Raw genomic sequence first — 14,232 nt, 5'->3', positions numbered from 1 at the left:
TGGAAGGTGCCAGGTGTTTCCCAGTAAAGCAGCCTTGCTCACTTTTTAAAAGGCTTACTGTTTAGCTTCATATTTAATAAGCCAAATGTTGACCAACTCATGCCTGTACAGAGTTCTACAAATGACAACCCTTAAAACATCAACCATCTGATAAAGTACAAAAATAGAGTACAAACCAATGAGATGTTTTTTTGTGCCTTCTGATTCCTAAGCCTTCAGTAATTTAATAAATTCTATCTCACATATATTCTTATGTAGAGGTGGAGCATAAATATTTTAAGAAAAACAAAGCTGAGGATTAAATTTGCTTTTTCAAGGAGTTTGTTTATATCTGCTGGAGAATTGGTATTTTTTTATTGCTGTCCTCCCTATTGTAAAAATATGTCATGAAGAAATAGTTTGTTGTGATTGAAATGAAAAATTACTTTCTCAAATTGTTGCTGAATGTGTTTAAATCTAACAATAAAAGTGGAAGCAACTGTGTTGTGTGTTCTTGTGTGTTTATCTCATTTGTGATGACAACCCTCATCTACGGCTCCGAATCGTGGGTTTTATACCGTCATCACCTGCGACTCCTCGAGCGCTTTCATCAGCGCTGCCTTCGCACCATCCTCAACATCCACTGGAGTGACTTTGTGACCAACACTGAAGTCCTCAAGTGGGCGGAGGTTACCAGCATCGAGGCACTGCTGCTGAAGACGCAGCTGCGCTGGGCAGGGCATATTTCTAGGATGGAAAACCACCGCCTTCCCAAGATTGCCCTGTATGGCAAACTCTCCATTGAAATAGAGGGGCACCAAAGAAGAGGTACAAGGACTCCTTGAAGAAATCCCTTGGCACCTGTCGCATCAACCATCACCAGTGGTCTGACCTAGCCTCAGATCGCAAAGCATGGAGGCACACCATCCACCAGGCTGTCTCTTCCTTTGAGAACGCACGCATAGCTGGTCTTGAGGACAAAAGGAGATTGAGGAAGAATCGCACTGCTACAGCACCAACCCTAAATCAGACTTTTCCCTGCGGCCACTGTGGCCGGACCTGCCTGTCCCGCATTGGTCTTGTCAGCCACCAGCGAGCCTGCAGCAGACGTGGACTATTGCACCCTTCTTAAATCTTCGTTCGCGAAGCCAAGCCGAGAGAGAGAGAGAGAGAGATCTCATTTGTAGTCCACATTTTTCACTGATACTCAGGGCAGATTACAAAATATTAAAACAATATAGTTAGCATAAAAGATCCAATGAACAATGCAGTATGAGTAGGATTACAGAAACAGGAGATTATTCAGACAAAAATGTGATGTGCCATAAAAATGCAGGGCATGGATTATAAAAGTAGATGATGGCAAAACAAGATAATTCATCCAATAAACAGTGCCATTTATTTACATCATTTATCCCTCACCTTTCTCAGTGGAGAACCAAGATGACTTACATAGTTCTTCCCCCCTCCATTTTATCCTCATAACAACCTTGTGAGGTATGTAAGGCTGAGTGTTTGTGACTAGCTCAAGTTTCTCTCAGATCTTAGCCTGACACTCTGACCACACCACACTGGTGGTTGACTATAGTCCAACTACCTTTTATAAGAGCATCTTCCTGAACCATTCCATGATACTTCAGCTCTGTTTCCTTCAAAAAATGTCCTCATAAGCACTTCTGTTATTCACATTCTGGAGAAAGATAGAAACGTGAGAGCCTTCTTAAGCAGCTCAGGAAGGCTGTTCAACAAGCTGGGAGCCACAACAGAGAAAGAATATGGGCCACTGGTTTTTACCCATTTGGGCCATGGCTTCTATAGAAGGCTTTGTCCAGATCCGCAAAGCTGTTGGTAGAGCTTAGCAGGAGAAGGTGGTCTTGGAGATACAGGATCCAAGGCATCTTGAATCAAACCCGTAAATGACTGGTAACTAATGGAGTGATTGCAGAATATGTATACTATGCATACTCTGAGTACTTCGCTCTCTGTAATAACTGAGCTGTACCCAGTGTAGTTTCTGAGCAGACTTTAAGGGCAGTCCCACGCAACAGACTTATTTATTTTTGGTTCATGAAGTCCACACAAAGAAAGGAGCTTGCTAAATTTTTTCCCCTCCTTCCTGAATGTTTTAATAATCAGAAATAAAGATGGGTGTGTTTATTAAGCAGATGTTGTTGCATATTTTCTTCTTTGATTCTGCTTTATTCAAAAAAATGTCAAGAATGATGACCTGGGGGCTTTGTTGTTTTTTCAGCAGATGGTTTGCGTGTCTCGTTGTGTAAGCATTATGGAAGGCTGTGTTGTATAATATGCTTTGGTTCTTCTGCATTCCCCTCCTTTTAAATACTTTGTTATTTCTTGTATCTCTGTTGTGCTTCATTTTGTTTCTGTGAACAAATGGCTTTATTTTGTTTTGTAAATTTCCTACTTCTGGATCTTCAATGGTGTTGCTTCATTGGAGATCTTCAGTGAAATGTCCTTTTTCTATCCTAGAGCAGCATGTGTGTTGTATTGTGTCCAGGGAGATAAGTAATGGTTCACCATACAGATAGAATATACAAATTAATCAAAACCCAACACTGTGTCTTTATGAAATGAATGTATAGTCACGCAGCAATCTGTTCTGCCCAAAGTCTCATACGAAGACCCCAGGATTTATTATTAGCTCCGTTTCGATTATATATAATCTTCTAACAGTGATGTGGGCTGAAATAAGTATACAATATGTTATCAGTCATTGCTTAAACAATGTACAAATAAATAATTACTATGTATTACAACAGAATAAAGCACAGGGTGACCTTATTTTAAGTACACCTGGATGTCAGTGTGGTTTACAATTATTTCACAGGGTTAAGTCTGAAAGGAATATAATACAACATAATAAATATTTTTGCATAATTATTGTGATAATCCATAAATTTATGTAAATTCATTACCTGGCCATTAGTCACTATTACATACTCTCCTTGATGTTCATCTTAGTTCTATTTCTGTCAAGACAAACAAATTATTTCTTTAAATTCAATATTTATTTAAACTCATCACCTATTACCAATTCTTATAGAGCTCACTATACTCACCAAATTATTGTAATCAGAATCAAGCTAGAATATTTAGTAAGGAGGAATTATCTGTTTTGGAAAACAGTTTGGGTTTTGTGCCAACTCCTGCCTATAATGCATTTCAGACCAGGCTGGATCTTTTTAAGTTAACAAGGTTGTTAAAATTAAGAAGTTATTTTGGTGAATTAATAAAAACTTATACTAAGACTTTTAGTAAAAAATCTCAGTTTGTGCCTAACATTTCAAACCCAGCCACACAAGTATTTGAAGACTTAGTCACAAGAGAAATAATGGAGATGGAACATAAAAGGGTTAAAACAGGACATAATGTGACCAGGAGGGAGAAAGAAATAATTAAGAACATAAGCTCGGACAAATCGATCATTAGAAGAAGAAGAAGAAGAAGATATTGGATTTATATCCCGCCCTCCACTCCGAAGAGTCTCAGAGCGGCTCACAATCTCCTTTACCTTCCTCCCCCACAACAAACACCCTGTGAGGTGGGTGGGGCTGGAGAGGGCTCTCCCAGCAGCTGCCCTTTCAAGGACAGCCTCTGCCAGAGCTATGGCTGACCCAAGGCCATTCCAGCAGGTGCAAGTGGAGGAGTGGGGAATCAAACCCGGTTCTCCCAGATAAGAGTCCGCACACTTAACCACTACACCAAACTGGCTCTCATTAAATTGACTGATAAAGGTGGGGGCATTGTCTTAAATTTTACAGATTGTGACTTAGGAGTTAAGCAACAATTTATTAACATTAATACATATGAGAAATTGGAGGAAGACCCTACTACAAGATTTAGTAAAATTAAGGTGGTAATTAATGAAGGCTTGAGCCTAAGTTACATAACTATTAAGGAAGCAAAATTTCTTATTAATGAGTACCCAAGGGTCCCCATCTTTTACATACTGCCTAAAATTCATAAATCTGAATGGCCACCTCTGGGGTGACCAATAGTGTCTGGGTGTGGTTCCATTCTTGAACCACTCTTGCAATACCTTGATAGTTTTTTACAGGCACCAGTACGACAGATTTCGGAAGTAATTAAAGATACCACCGACTTTATTAAAAGGACAGAAGGATTGCATATTGAACCAGATACTGTATTAGTGAGTCTTGATGTAAATGCACTATATACTTGTATTCCTCATGAGGAAGCGCGGCAGGTTCTGGAGTAAGTGCTTAATCAGAGAACCCACCCTAATCCTCTGACTCATTTTTTGCTTGATTTGGCTGATATTGTTTTGGAATTTAAATAATTATTTTAGGTATGGGAACTTATTTTATTTACAAATCCAAGGGATAGCCATGGGAAGTGCATTTGCTCCAAACATGGCAAATTTGTTTATGTCATCCTTTGAAAAATCAAAAATAATGTTAGTAATCCTTTTTATGATATTATTTTATATGTGAGATTTTTGGATGATATCTTCCCGTTGTATAAAAATAATAAGGGTAATGTTGAATCATTTTTAGATTGTCTTAATGGAATTCATTGTACCATCAAATTCTCCGGAGAACACAACATGCAGCAAATTAATTTTTTGGACACTACTGTCTTTGTAGCTTCAGAGCACAAATTGGCAGTGAAATTATATAAAAAATCCACAGATAGGAATTCATATTTAAATTTTAACTCACACCATGCCTATTATCTCCGATATAATTTGCCATATGGCCAGTTTTTAAGAATAAAATGTAATATTCCTTTCAGACTTAACCCTGTGAAATAATGGTAAACCACACTGACGATCAGGTGTACTTAAAATAAGGTCACCCTGTGCTTTATTCTGTTGTAATACGTAGTAATTGTTTATTTGTACATTGCTTAAGCAATGACTGATAACATATTGTATACTTATTTCAGCCCACATCACTGTTAGAAGATTATACATAATTGAAACGGAGCTAATAATAAATCCTGTGGTCTTTGTATGAGACTGGGCGGAACAGATTGCTGCGTGGCTATACATTCATTTCATAAAGCCACAGTGTCAGATTTTGATTAATTTGTATATTCTGATGGTTAACCGTCACTCCTGTTTTGTTATATATATTGTCACCATACAGATACCCAGCTGTCTGCTTGGGGCTCCACGCTGGGTGGAGGTGACAGGTGTGGCTTGTTCCTTTTACCTCCCTTACTGGTGCCAGGATCCAAGATGAGCTCCAGTTCTGTTGATAAAGCTTGCTTTCCTTCAGAGTCCCAGCCATCTTCTGTGGATCAAATAGACCTCCCTGACCCAGTGGGGATCTGCATGTGCAAGCAAAATACCTGGAGCATGTTTTTTGGAAGACACATGACAGCATTATTGCAAAGCTGAACAGATCTAGGTCGCCAGGCTTCCTAGATGAGAGACCACCAGAAACAATTTGGAAGCTGTTCTAAGCTCTTTAGAAGGTCAGGGTGTAAGTGTAGTAGATAAATAGCTAATCTGCCTCTGAAGTCCTATCTTAATTTTGTTTTTAAATGCTGGGTCTGCACTGGCTCTGAAATGTCATTTACTCCTAATTACAATGAAGAATTCTGTTTGTCTTTTGCTTTAGCTGAAGAGTTGGAAAAACAAACAGTGTCTTTCTGAGTGCATAATTTGCTCTAGTAGCTGATGTATATGGATTTTACAATGCAGTGATTCTAATGTGAGGCATCTGTAATGTGCATCTATTCCATAATAACACTGGGAATCTGTATTTTGTGTTACCTTGTTGACAGTTCTCTGTTAGAAGACTAACTTCACTACTTCCATTTACCAAATATGGAAATGGGTACTCAGCAAGTTGAAATGGTTGTCTGGTTCACAAGATGAGTTTTTTTGGGTTTTATCTTGGTTTTGCGAACAGGTACAGCTGTGATCATTGGTTAGTATTTTTCATACGTTTGGGTGCATTGTACCGTGCATAACAGTTGGTACAACCATGCCCCTAATGATATGATGTGTGGCTGTGCCTGTTTTAATGTTGAAAAGTGCCAATATAATGGCCATACTCTTCCATGTTGCTTCTTGTGAGAGGAGAATTGACAAAGAATACTACTCTATAAAAGGCAAGCGATGTTGTCGATGACTCACCTCACCTTCCATTGGCTGAGCCGTGTGTCACTCAGTCTTGAGAGCAACCGCACTGTCCAGCTCCAGGACAACAAAGATTGGGCCACTGGGGAAGCTGACTTCTCTGATGATTCACTTTCCCCTCAGTGACTGTTGCTAGGCAACCATAGTATTTCAAGCTTAGTAAAGGCAGGGGGAGGAGGCCCCTTACAGTCCTATTTTGGCCTTTGAGAAAGAACTCATTGCCAACTCCAGGTTGGGAAATTCCTGGTGGAGTCTATGGAAACCTGAGTTTGCGGAGGGGAGAGGCCTCAGCTGAATATAATGTCATAGATCCATCTTCCAGAGCAGTTATTTTTTCCAGAGGGAGAGAGATCTGTTGTCTGGAATTCAGCTGTGATACCGGGAGATCTTCAGGCTCCACCTGGAAGTTGCCCACACAAGGCCTGGCAGCACCCTTTTGGTGACTTGATGCCACCTGACTGGCATGACTTAACTAGATCTGGCTGCTTATTACTGTTCAGCAGCCCCCCTATGACAGCTAGTGTATTGTAGCAGTTAGTGCTTCAGAGTAGGGTCTGCCAGACCCAGGTTCTTGCTGTGGAAGCTGACTGGGTGATTTTGGACCACCTACGTACTTTCAGCCTGACCTACCTCATAGGATTGTTGTGTAGATCAAAAGGGGAAGAGGAGAATGATGTAAGCTGCTTTGGTCTTCACTGCGGAGAAAGACTACTTTTCATAGGTCGAGGGTGAAGGGAGGGAGGAGATGGAAAGCTGAAGTCAGAGGGACAGATAAGGGTAGGTTGATAGTTGGCTAGGAGTGAGATAGGATTTCCAACTCCAGGTTAGGAAATTCCTGGAGATTTGAGGGGTGGAGCCTGGAGAGGGTGGGGTTTGGGGAGGGATTGGGATCTAAGACAGGTACAGTGGCATAGACTCCACCCTCTGAACCATCCATTTGCTCCTGGGGAACCATTGTTACCCATCTCCAGGTGAGGGCTGGAGATCACTCAGAATCACAACTGCTCTCCAGATGGCAAAGAACAGTTCCCTGGAGAAAATGGCTGCTTTGCAAAGTGGACCCTGTGTCATTATACCCTGCTGAGGTTGCTTCTCTCCTGTTTTGGTCCCCACTGTGGAGAAAGACTGTACTTTTCCTAGGTAGAGGCTTCAGGAAGGGGGGTCAGATCACTTCCTCTGCAGAAAATGACCTCCCTGAGGCACATACTCTGTGGTATATTGTAGCACAACCATGTCAGGAAAAAAAGCCCAAATTACACCACAAGCTGAAGCAAGGCTGAATATGACAAGAAAAGGTGGCAACAAAGCACTGCAGATGAAAGGAATGCTGAGCTTCAACATCTGTATGATTGTCATCATGGTATGATACCACACAGCAAATTGACATTGAGTGCCCAAGGCTGGAGCACTCACCCCCAGAGCCTCTTTCTAGAACCCATTGTATGTATTCTCACAACAGGCCTCATTTAAAATATTTATGTCCTGTCTTATTTCCTTAAAATCATATGTGGGGATCTTCCGTGTTCTTCCCTTGATCTATAATTAAGACCGGGGCTTTTTTTTGAGCAGTAACACACAGGAATGCAGTTCCGGCTGGCTTGAAGTCAAGGAGTGTGGCCTAATATGCAAATAGTTACTACTGGGCTTTTTTGCGTGAAACAATGGTGACATCAGGGGGTGTGGCCTAATATTCAAATGAGTTCCTGCTGGGCTTTTTCTACAGAAAAAGCCCCGGTTAAGACTATGCACCAAATAAAAATTGTTGAATTAATTAACAATGTATTTGGAATGCTACATCAAACATTTCCCTTATTTGGATGAAGTTTTATTTTCAGATGTGTGTTTAGGTCTGCAGGCATCATGAGCCAGGAGTGCCACGCCCCTACTGGGGAAATGAGATCCTCTTCTCCCAGCTCCCATTTCCCACCGCTGCATGGAGCAGTAGTGGGGAAAAAACCAAAATACTTTTGGCTGATAGTGTCATGTCACTTCTGGGTAAAACCTGGATGTGACACTAGTTCTATCTAGGAATTGCTCCACCACTTTGGCATAGAGTTTCCAGTGCTTCCTACAGACACGATGTCCCTTCCAGTCTTTCCCAGAAGTGACATTGCTGCATCACTGATGCCCCCCTGGCTATTGCTGCTTGCTTATTTATTTTATTTTATTGGATTTATATCCCACCCTCCCTGCTGAAGCAGGCTCAGGGCATGCTTGCCAGGCATGGCCTGCTGACTCTAATTATGAGCCTTGTGCAAATTGTAGAAACTCAAAATCAGCTATTCCTAGATATACAGATATAAATGCTAAATATGTGTTCCAGCAAAGTTAGTAGCATAATTCATACATTTTTTTCCTGTCAGCTAGTCCTTTAGTAGTGCCAAAAGAAAAATGTGTATGAAATTATCTTGATTGAAGATTTCAGTTACTGGTTCATAGACTGCTATCTTGGTTTTAATATAACTGATAACACTTTGCTGCCTAGATTGGAAGCTCCATTTTATTCTTCTTTTGGCAGCATCCCAGTTGACCTAGCTGCAAGTATAACAGGCTTAACAGCCAAGGCCTACCTTTGTAAGTAGGGCTTTGTTGTCACTGCTCTGTCTGTGGGGTTTTTAAGAACAAGAGACCTACATGGTATGATAGACTATGTATAGGGTTGTCGAGTCCCCTCTGACCACCAGTGGGGGATGGGGGTGTAAAGTTGACAGCTCCAGTTTGTGAAACTCCTGGAGATTTGGGGATGGAGCCTGAGGAGGACAGGGACCTCAGTGGGGCATAATGTTACAGAGTCCACCCTCCAAAGCATCCTCTTTCTCCAGGGGAACTGGTCTTGGTAGTCTGGAGATGAGCTTTAATTCTGGGGCATCCCCAGCTCCCACTTGGAGGCTGGCATCACTAGGTGCAAGCATTACTTGTACTGCTGAGTGAGTATTAAGGACCTTTCTCATCTATCAATTTTGATGCTTTTTAAAATCAATTTGGTTGCTTTAGTGTGCCTACAGCAATAACCCTGTATGTGGGATCTGTTTCCAGGGGATGGCATTCCCTGTGGACCTGCTGGAAAACTACAGTCATGAAGATCTGGAGAGTTCTGCAGAAGACTACCTTTCTGATCTTAGGTGTGGGGATCCGGAAAACCCAGAGTTCCTTTCTCTTGTCAATAATGTCAAAGTAAGACTCCAGATAAAAATGATTTAACTTTTGTCAGCTGTGTGAAAAAACGTACATAAATTGTAGATGAGATATTCACTATCCCAAGTTTAATACTTCTGCATTGCAGGATAGAAAAAAACAACAAACCAGTTTTTGGTTCCTGATGTGGACCTTGAGATTTTTAGCTCCCACCATTAGAGAGGGTATGGGGTAGCCTGCTAACTAGACCAAATTTTTGAGGACAGAATATTTCTAGAAAGACTAGATTACAAGAGGATAAATTTATTCTTTCTCTGCGCCCAGCTATGCAGGTTCCCAGGCACTAATTCACAATTTTCTACTTCATTTGAGTTTGTTAACTTCATAAATTGATACAAAGGAAACTGTATGTGTACTTGTTCTGTTTTAACCTTGAGTCCTTTAAAGCTGGAATTGGAAAGCTGATCTTATTGCCTCTTCTTTAGACCACTATAGTCTGTATTGCTGTGCTAGCAATGTACAAAAAAGTCAACTGAAATATGGTAAACTTGTTTTCTTCCTCTTCCCAGATTCCAATTTGCTTATCGACTGTAGGCTTTGTTCCTCTTTATGGTGGAGAGGAGAGACACAAAGTCCTTGCTTTGTTTGCACCAGAGGATTCACTTGCAGGTCTTATTTTAAAATTTTAATCTCAGAATTTTATTATTCTGCTTTATGCCTGTTTGTTTCTCATTCTGGCTATGAAGATCTAATGCAATTACGCCCTGGTTTTTGTCATGTCTCTCTGGCTATCATGGTTGAGTAAAGTTGTCACTTCTAAAAATGGACACACAGCTGCTAGGAGAAGGATAACTCCTTCTAGATCAGTTATGTAATATCTAGGTCAGGAAGCAAGATATTGATGTGGCCATTGCATCCCTCTTAATGTCATATGTTGTGACTGCCTGAGCATTTGTAGGTAACACAGCAATCACTCTAACGTTGTCCTAGAGGTCTTCATCACTAGAGGGCCTTTTCTGGAAAGCTGGGACTGTACTTTTCCACAACCAGTTGGGAACAGCTTACAGTACAGTGAGGGCCAGCCCTTATCCCACCTCATAGAATCATAGAGTTGGAAGGGACCTCCAGGGTCATCTAGTCCAACCCCCTGCACAATGCAGGAAACTCACAAACACAAATTCACAGGATCTTCATTGCTGTTAGATGGCCATCTAGCCTCTGTTTAAAAACCTCCAAGGAAGGAGAGTCCACCACCTCCCGAGGAAGCCTGTTCCACTGAGGAATTGCTCCAACGGTCAGGAAGTTCTTCTTAATGTTGAGCCGGAAACTCTCTTGATTTAATTTCAACCCATTGGTTCTGGTCCTACCTTCTGGGGCCACAGAAAACAATTCCACACCATCCTCTATATGACAGCCCTTCAAGTACTTAATGGTGATCATTTCACCTCTCAGCCGCCTCCTCTCCAGGCTAAACATCCACAGCTCCTTCAACTTTTCCTCATTGGTCTCCAGACCCCTCACCATCTTCATTGCCCTCCTCTGGACCCGTTCCAGCTTGTCTATATTCTTCTTAAAATGTGGTGCCCAAAACTGAAGTATGGAATACTTCAGGTGAGGTCTTACCTTCTTTGAGATGTGATGAAGTAGACTCTCTTATCCCAGGAGCCTATGAGAGACCCAGATGCTAGGCATCTTTAGAAAAAGAGAGCTTGTTTTTCCTCTCAGTACTTTTGGTTTGGAGGTTGAGGAAGAAACTTTACCCAGTCTCTCTCTCTCCCTCTCCCCTCTCCCTTTTTTGGAGAAAACTGTGCCCTTTAGACATGAAGCCCATGAATGCCACTGGAAAGGAAATGCCATAGAAATCTGAGAGGAGCAGACTTTTAGCTTCTTAAGATGCAGTGCTTCATTATGGAATGGTGACTGACTGGCTGCTTTAAAGCACCTTAAAATATTGTTTATGCATATACACATTGAACAAGTATTCAGTATTGTAGTCTAACCAAGTATATAAGTGACTTGATTATTTAAAAAGGTAATTAAGTAAGTTTCTTGGACATAAGCAAGGCTCAACATTTAAATGTACACTAACATCAGACTCCCATTTCTCATTTCAGCTGTTGCCCTGTTCCTTGCAGATCAGTGGTGGACTATTGATGATATTGTGAGAACATCTGTTCTTTCTAGAGAAGGACTTCAGCAGGTAAATAATACTGCTGCTACAATAAACAGAGTTTTCTGATTGCAGGCAGGAACTCTGAAAACACTGCACAATTACCGTATATGAGAAATTGTTCTTGGATGTACGCAATGGAATTGGGATTGTGTGTTTTCATGTAATGTTTATATAACTGATCATGATTTCTGTTCTGCAAGTGCCTTGTATTTGAATTTGAGATAATCCTGAGATTTGAAGGCTGTCTGGAAGCTACAGTTGGTATAGAATGCCACAGCCAGAATGTTGACTGAGTGGATTATATAGGTACCTTATCATTCCAGTCTTATTACATCTACATTGATTCCCAATTTCTTTTCAGGTCCAATTCAAAGTTGCTATTATTGACCTTAAAAGTCCTATTATGGCTTTGAGCCAGCTTACTTGAAGGATCGCGTTTGCCATATGATCCTATCCCTCCACTTCGGTCATTTTCAGAGGCTCTGCTTTGGGTAACCCTGCAAGGGGTTTTTTGGTTGTGGTGCCAAAACTGCCATTCATTCATTCATTCATTCATTCATTCATTCATTCATTCATTCATTCACACATATACATATGTGTGTGTGTGTGTGTGTGTGTGTGTATGTATATATATAGCCCACCCTTTCCCAGATGGGCTTTGAGCAGGTAACAACAGTCAATAATACAAGGTTAAAACCAGATTCATATAATAAAACAATATACAATCTAAAAACAATACAATCTAAAAACCTGTCTACCTTAGGGACCGTCTCTCCCCATACGAACCCCAGAGAGCACTGAGGTCAGCTGGAAAAAACTTGTTGACCACCCCCGGACCGAAAGAGGTGAAGCTGCAATGCACCCGTAACCGGGCCTTCTCCTCTGTAGCCCCGAACCTATGGAACCAACTTCCAGAGGAAATGCGGGCCCTGCGGGACCTTGAACAATTCCGCAGGGCCTGCAAGACCTTCCTCTTCCGACTGGCTTTCGCTGACGAAGAAAGAAATTGCTAATGATTACCGCCATTATAAAAGCACAATTAGCATTAGCACTTTTATCAACTTAATTAAGTGATTTTAAACTTATCAGAATTTTAATGTTTAATGTTAATGTAACCTTGTCTTTTGTATAAGGGAAATTGAATGATGTTGTTAGCCGCCCTGAGCCTGCTCCGGCGGGGAGGGCGGGATATAAATAAAATTATCTATCTATCTATCTATCTATCTATCTATCTATCTATCTATCTATCTATCTATCTATCTATCTATCTATCTATCTATCTATCTATCTATCTATCTATCTATCTATCTATCTATCTATCTATCTATCTATCTATCTATCTATCTATCTATCTATCTATCTATCTATCTATCTATCTATCTATCTATCTAATATAACACCCTAAAAACAAACTCCAATTCTGCAGTTGGTGGTATCAGTTGCCTCCACTCCTTCCATACATCTCCCAGCTGGTATAAGATAGATGGGTCAACATCTATCCATTGAGATTTGTTTGTCCCCCTCTGCCATCTACCAATGAGTGATGACTTTTGGGTTTTATTATGCTAAGCAAATAAATCCTAATGATATGAAAAGGTAGAGATTTTTACTATAAAACTCAAATTTAAGTTGACTTTCTGCCTAGGAGCTGTAGTTTGAGTGACTCTTACTTTATTCTCATGGTTCCTCATGATAAGTTGCAATAACTTAAACCACTTCAACTTCATAATACAGATATGCCCAATCATGTTTTCATAAAACGCTGTTTCCATAGTATACATTTTTAGAAGGTACTGTCTGTATTTTGCTGTCCCCGTTGCTTTGGGAGTAGGATTATGCATTTTAGCAACTTCTTAAATATTAGGTCATTTTTTGAAATGAAATATTCTATTAATAACTGTTTCAGTCATATTTTTCTCTGTGTGTTAAATAGGTGAAGACCATTGGGGAGAGAGTGGTTCTTTATGTACTAAATAGAATAATATATCGCAAACAAGAAATTGAGAAAAATGAGTTCCCATTCCTCTGTCATGGTAGCCATGATTATGCCAAGATTCTGTGGAAGAAAGGAGAAGCAATTGGGTTTTATTCTGTTAAACCTACAGGTAAGGCTTTCTTTAAAATTACAAAAGACATTTAATGTAAACGAGAAGGAACCATTCTGGGTTGATGTAGTCTTTTTTTTCTGTTGTAAACAGACAACAGAAACCCTTATATATAGTTTAAAAAATGGAAATGGTCTTCAAGGATTTATTTAAATACTCCTGAAGTTTTGCTCCACAAAGCAGTACATATTCTATCTCTTCAGAAACATAATGGAATTGTAATAGCTGCTTTCTTGGGACTGTGGCTTAATTTCTAGGGAAATTGGTTGTCAAGCATGTTATACAGCCTTGACAACAGTTGGAAACTTGATATTCAGCCAGATGGGCCTTTAGTCTGGTCAAACTTAGGTTTGGGGGTGGGGGTGGGGGAAAAGAAACAATAAGCAGATGGCTCGCTCTCTCTCCTTTTGCCCCTCCACCACCCCGTATTTTTGACCTTGTGAACATAGTATGTATTTCAGAACTTCCAAGTCTGTGAATAGTTTCCAGGAATCTTTTTTCACTTGAGGGGTAAATTATGCTTATTTATAAATAGGGAAGCAACTCTTATAAAATTCCCAGGTAAATTTAATAGTTGCCTTATCATGAAAACTGGAAACAGCGGGGCTAAAACTTTATGGTGGATCTGGACAAATTATGTCAAATCTGCGACTCTTAAATTGCACCCTAAGTTTTCCATCTCCGACAGTGCTGTCAAAGCTTGGTCA

General features: G+C 40.4%; 1 protein-coding gene across 4 annotated transcripts in view; it reads left to right on the top strand.

The window, feature by feature from the left end:
- FAM169A (family with sequence similarity 169 member A) overlaps window positions 1-14,232 on the top strand; it is a 47,897-nt gene that overhangs the window by 19,627 nt on the left and 14,038 nt on the right. For all 4 annotated transcript variants that reach the window (XM_060235823.1, XM_060235824.1, XM_060235821.1 and 1 more), the window contains exons 2-5: window positions 9,149-9,286; window positions 9,817-9,916; window positions 11,362-11,447; window positions 13,354-13,525. In XM_060235823.1, the coding sequence (XP_060091806.1) occupies window positions 9,152-9,286; window positions 9,817-9,916; window positions 11,362-11,447; window positions 13,354-13,525 (493 nt within the window). In that variant the 5' untranslated portion in view covers window positions 9,149-9,151. The remainder of the gene's footprint in view (window positions 1-9,148; window positions 9,287-9,816; window positions 9,917-11,361; window positions 11,448-13,353; window positions 13,526-14,232) is intronic.

The sequence above is a fragment of the Heteronotia binoei genome, chromosome 4, assembly GCF_032191835.1.
Source record: "Heteronotia binoei isolate CCM8104 ecotype False Entrance Well chromosome 4, APGP_CSIRO_Hbin_v1, whole genome shotgun sequence".
Lineage (NCBI taxonomy): Eukaryota > Metazoa > Chordata > Lepidosauria > Squamata > Gekkonidae > Heteronotia > Heteronotia binoei.
Note: the sequence above shows the minus strand (reverse complement) of the source record. Positions and strands in the feature narration are given on the sequence as shown.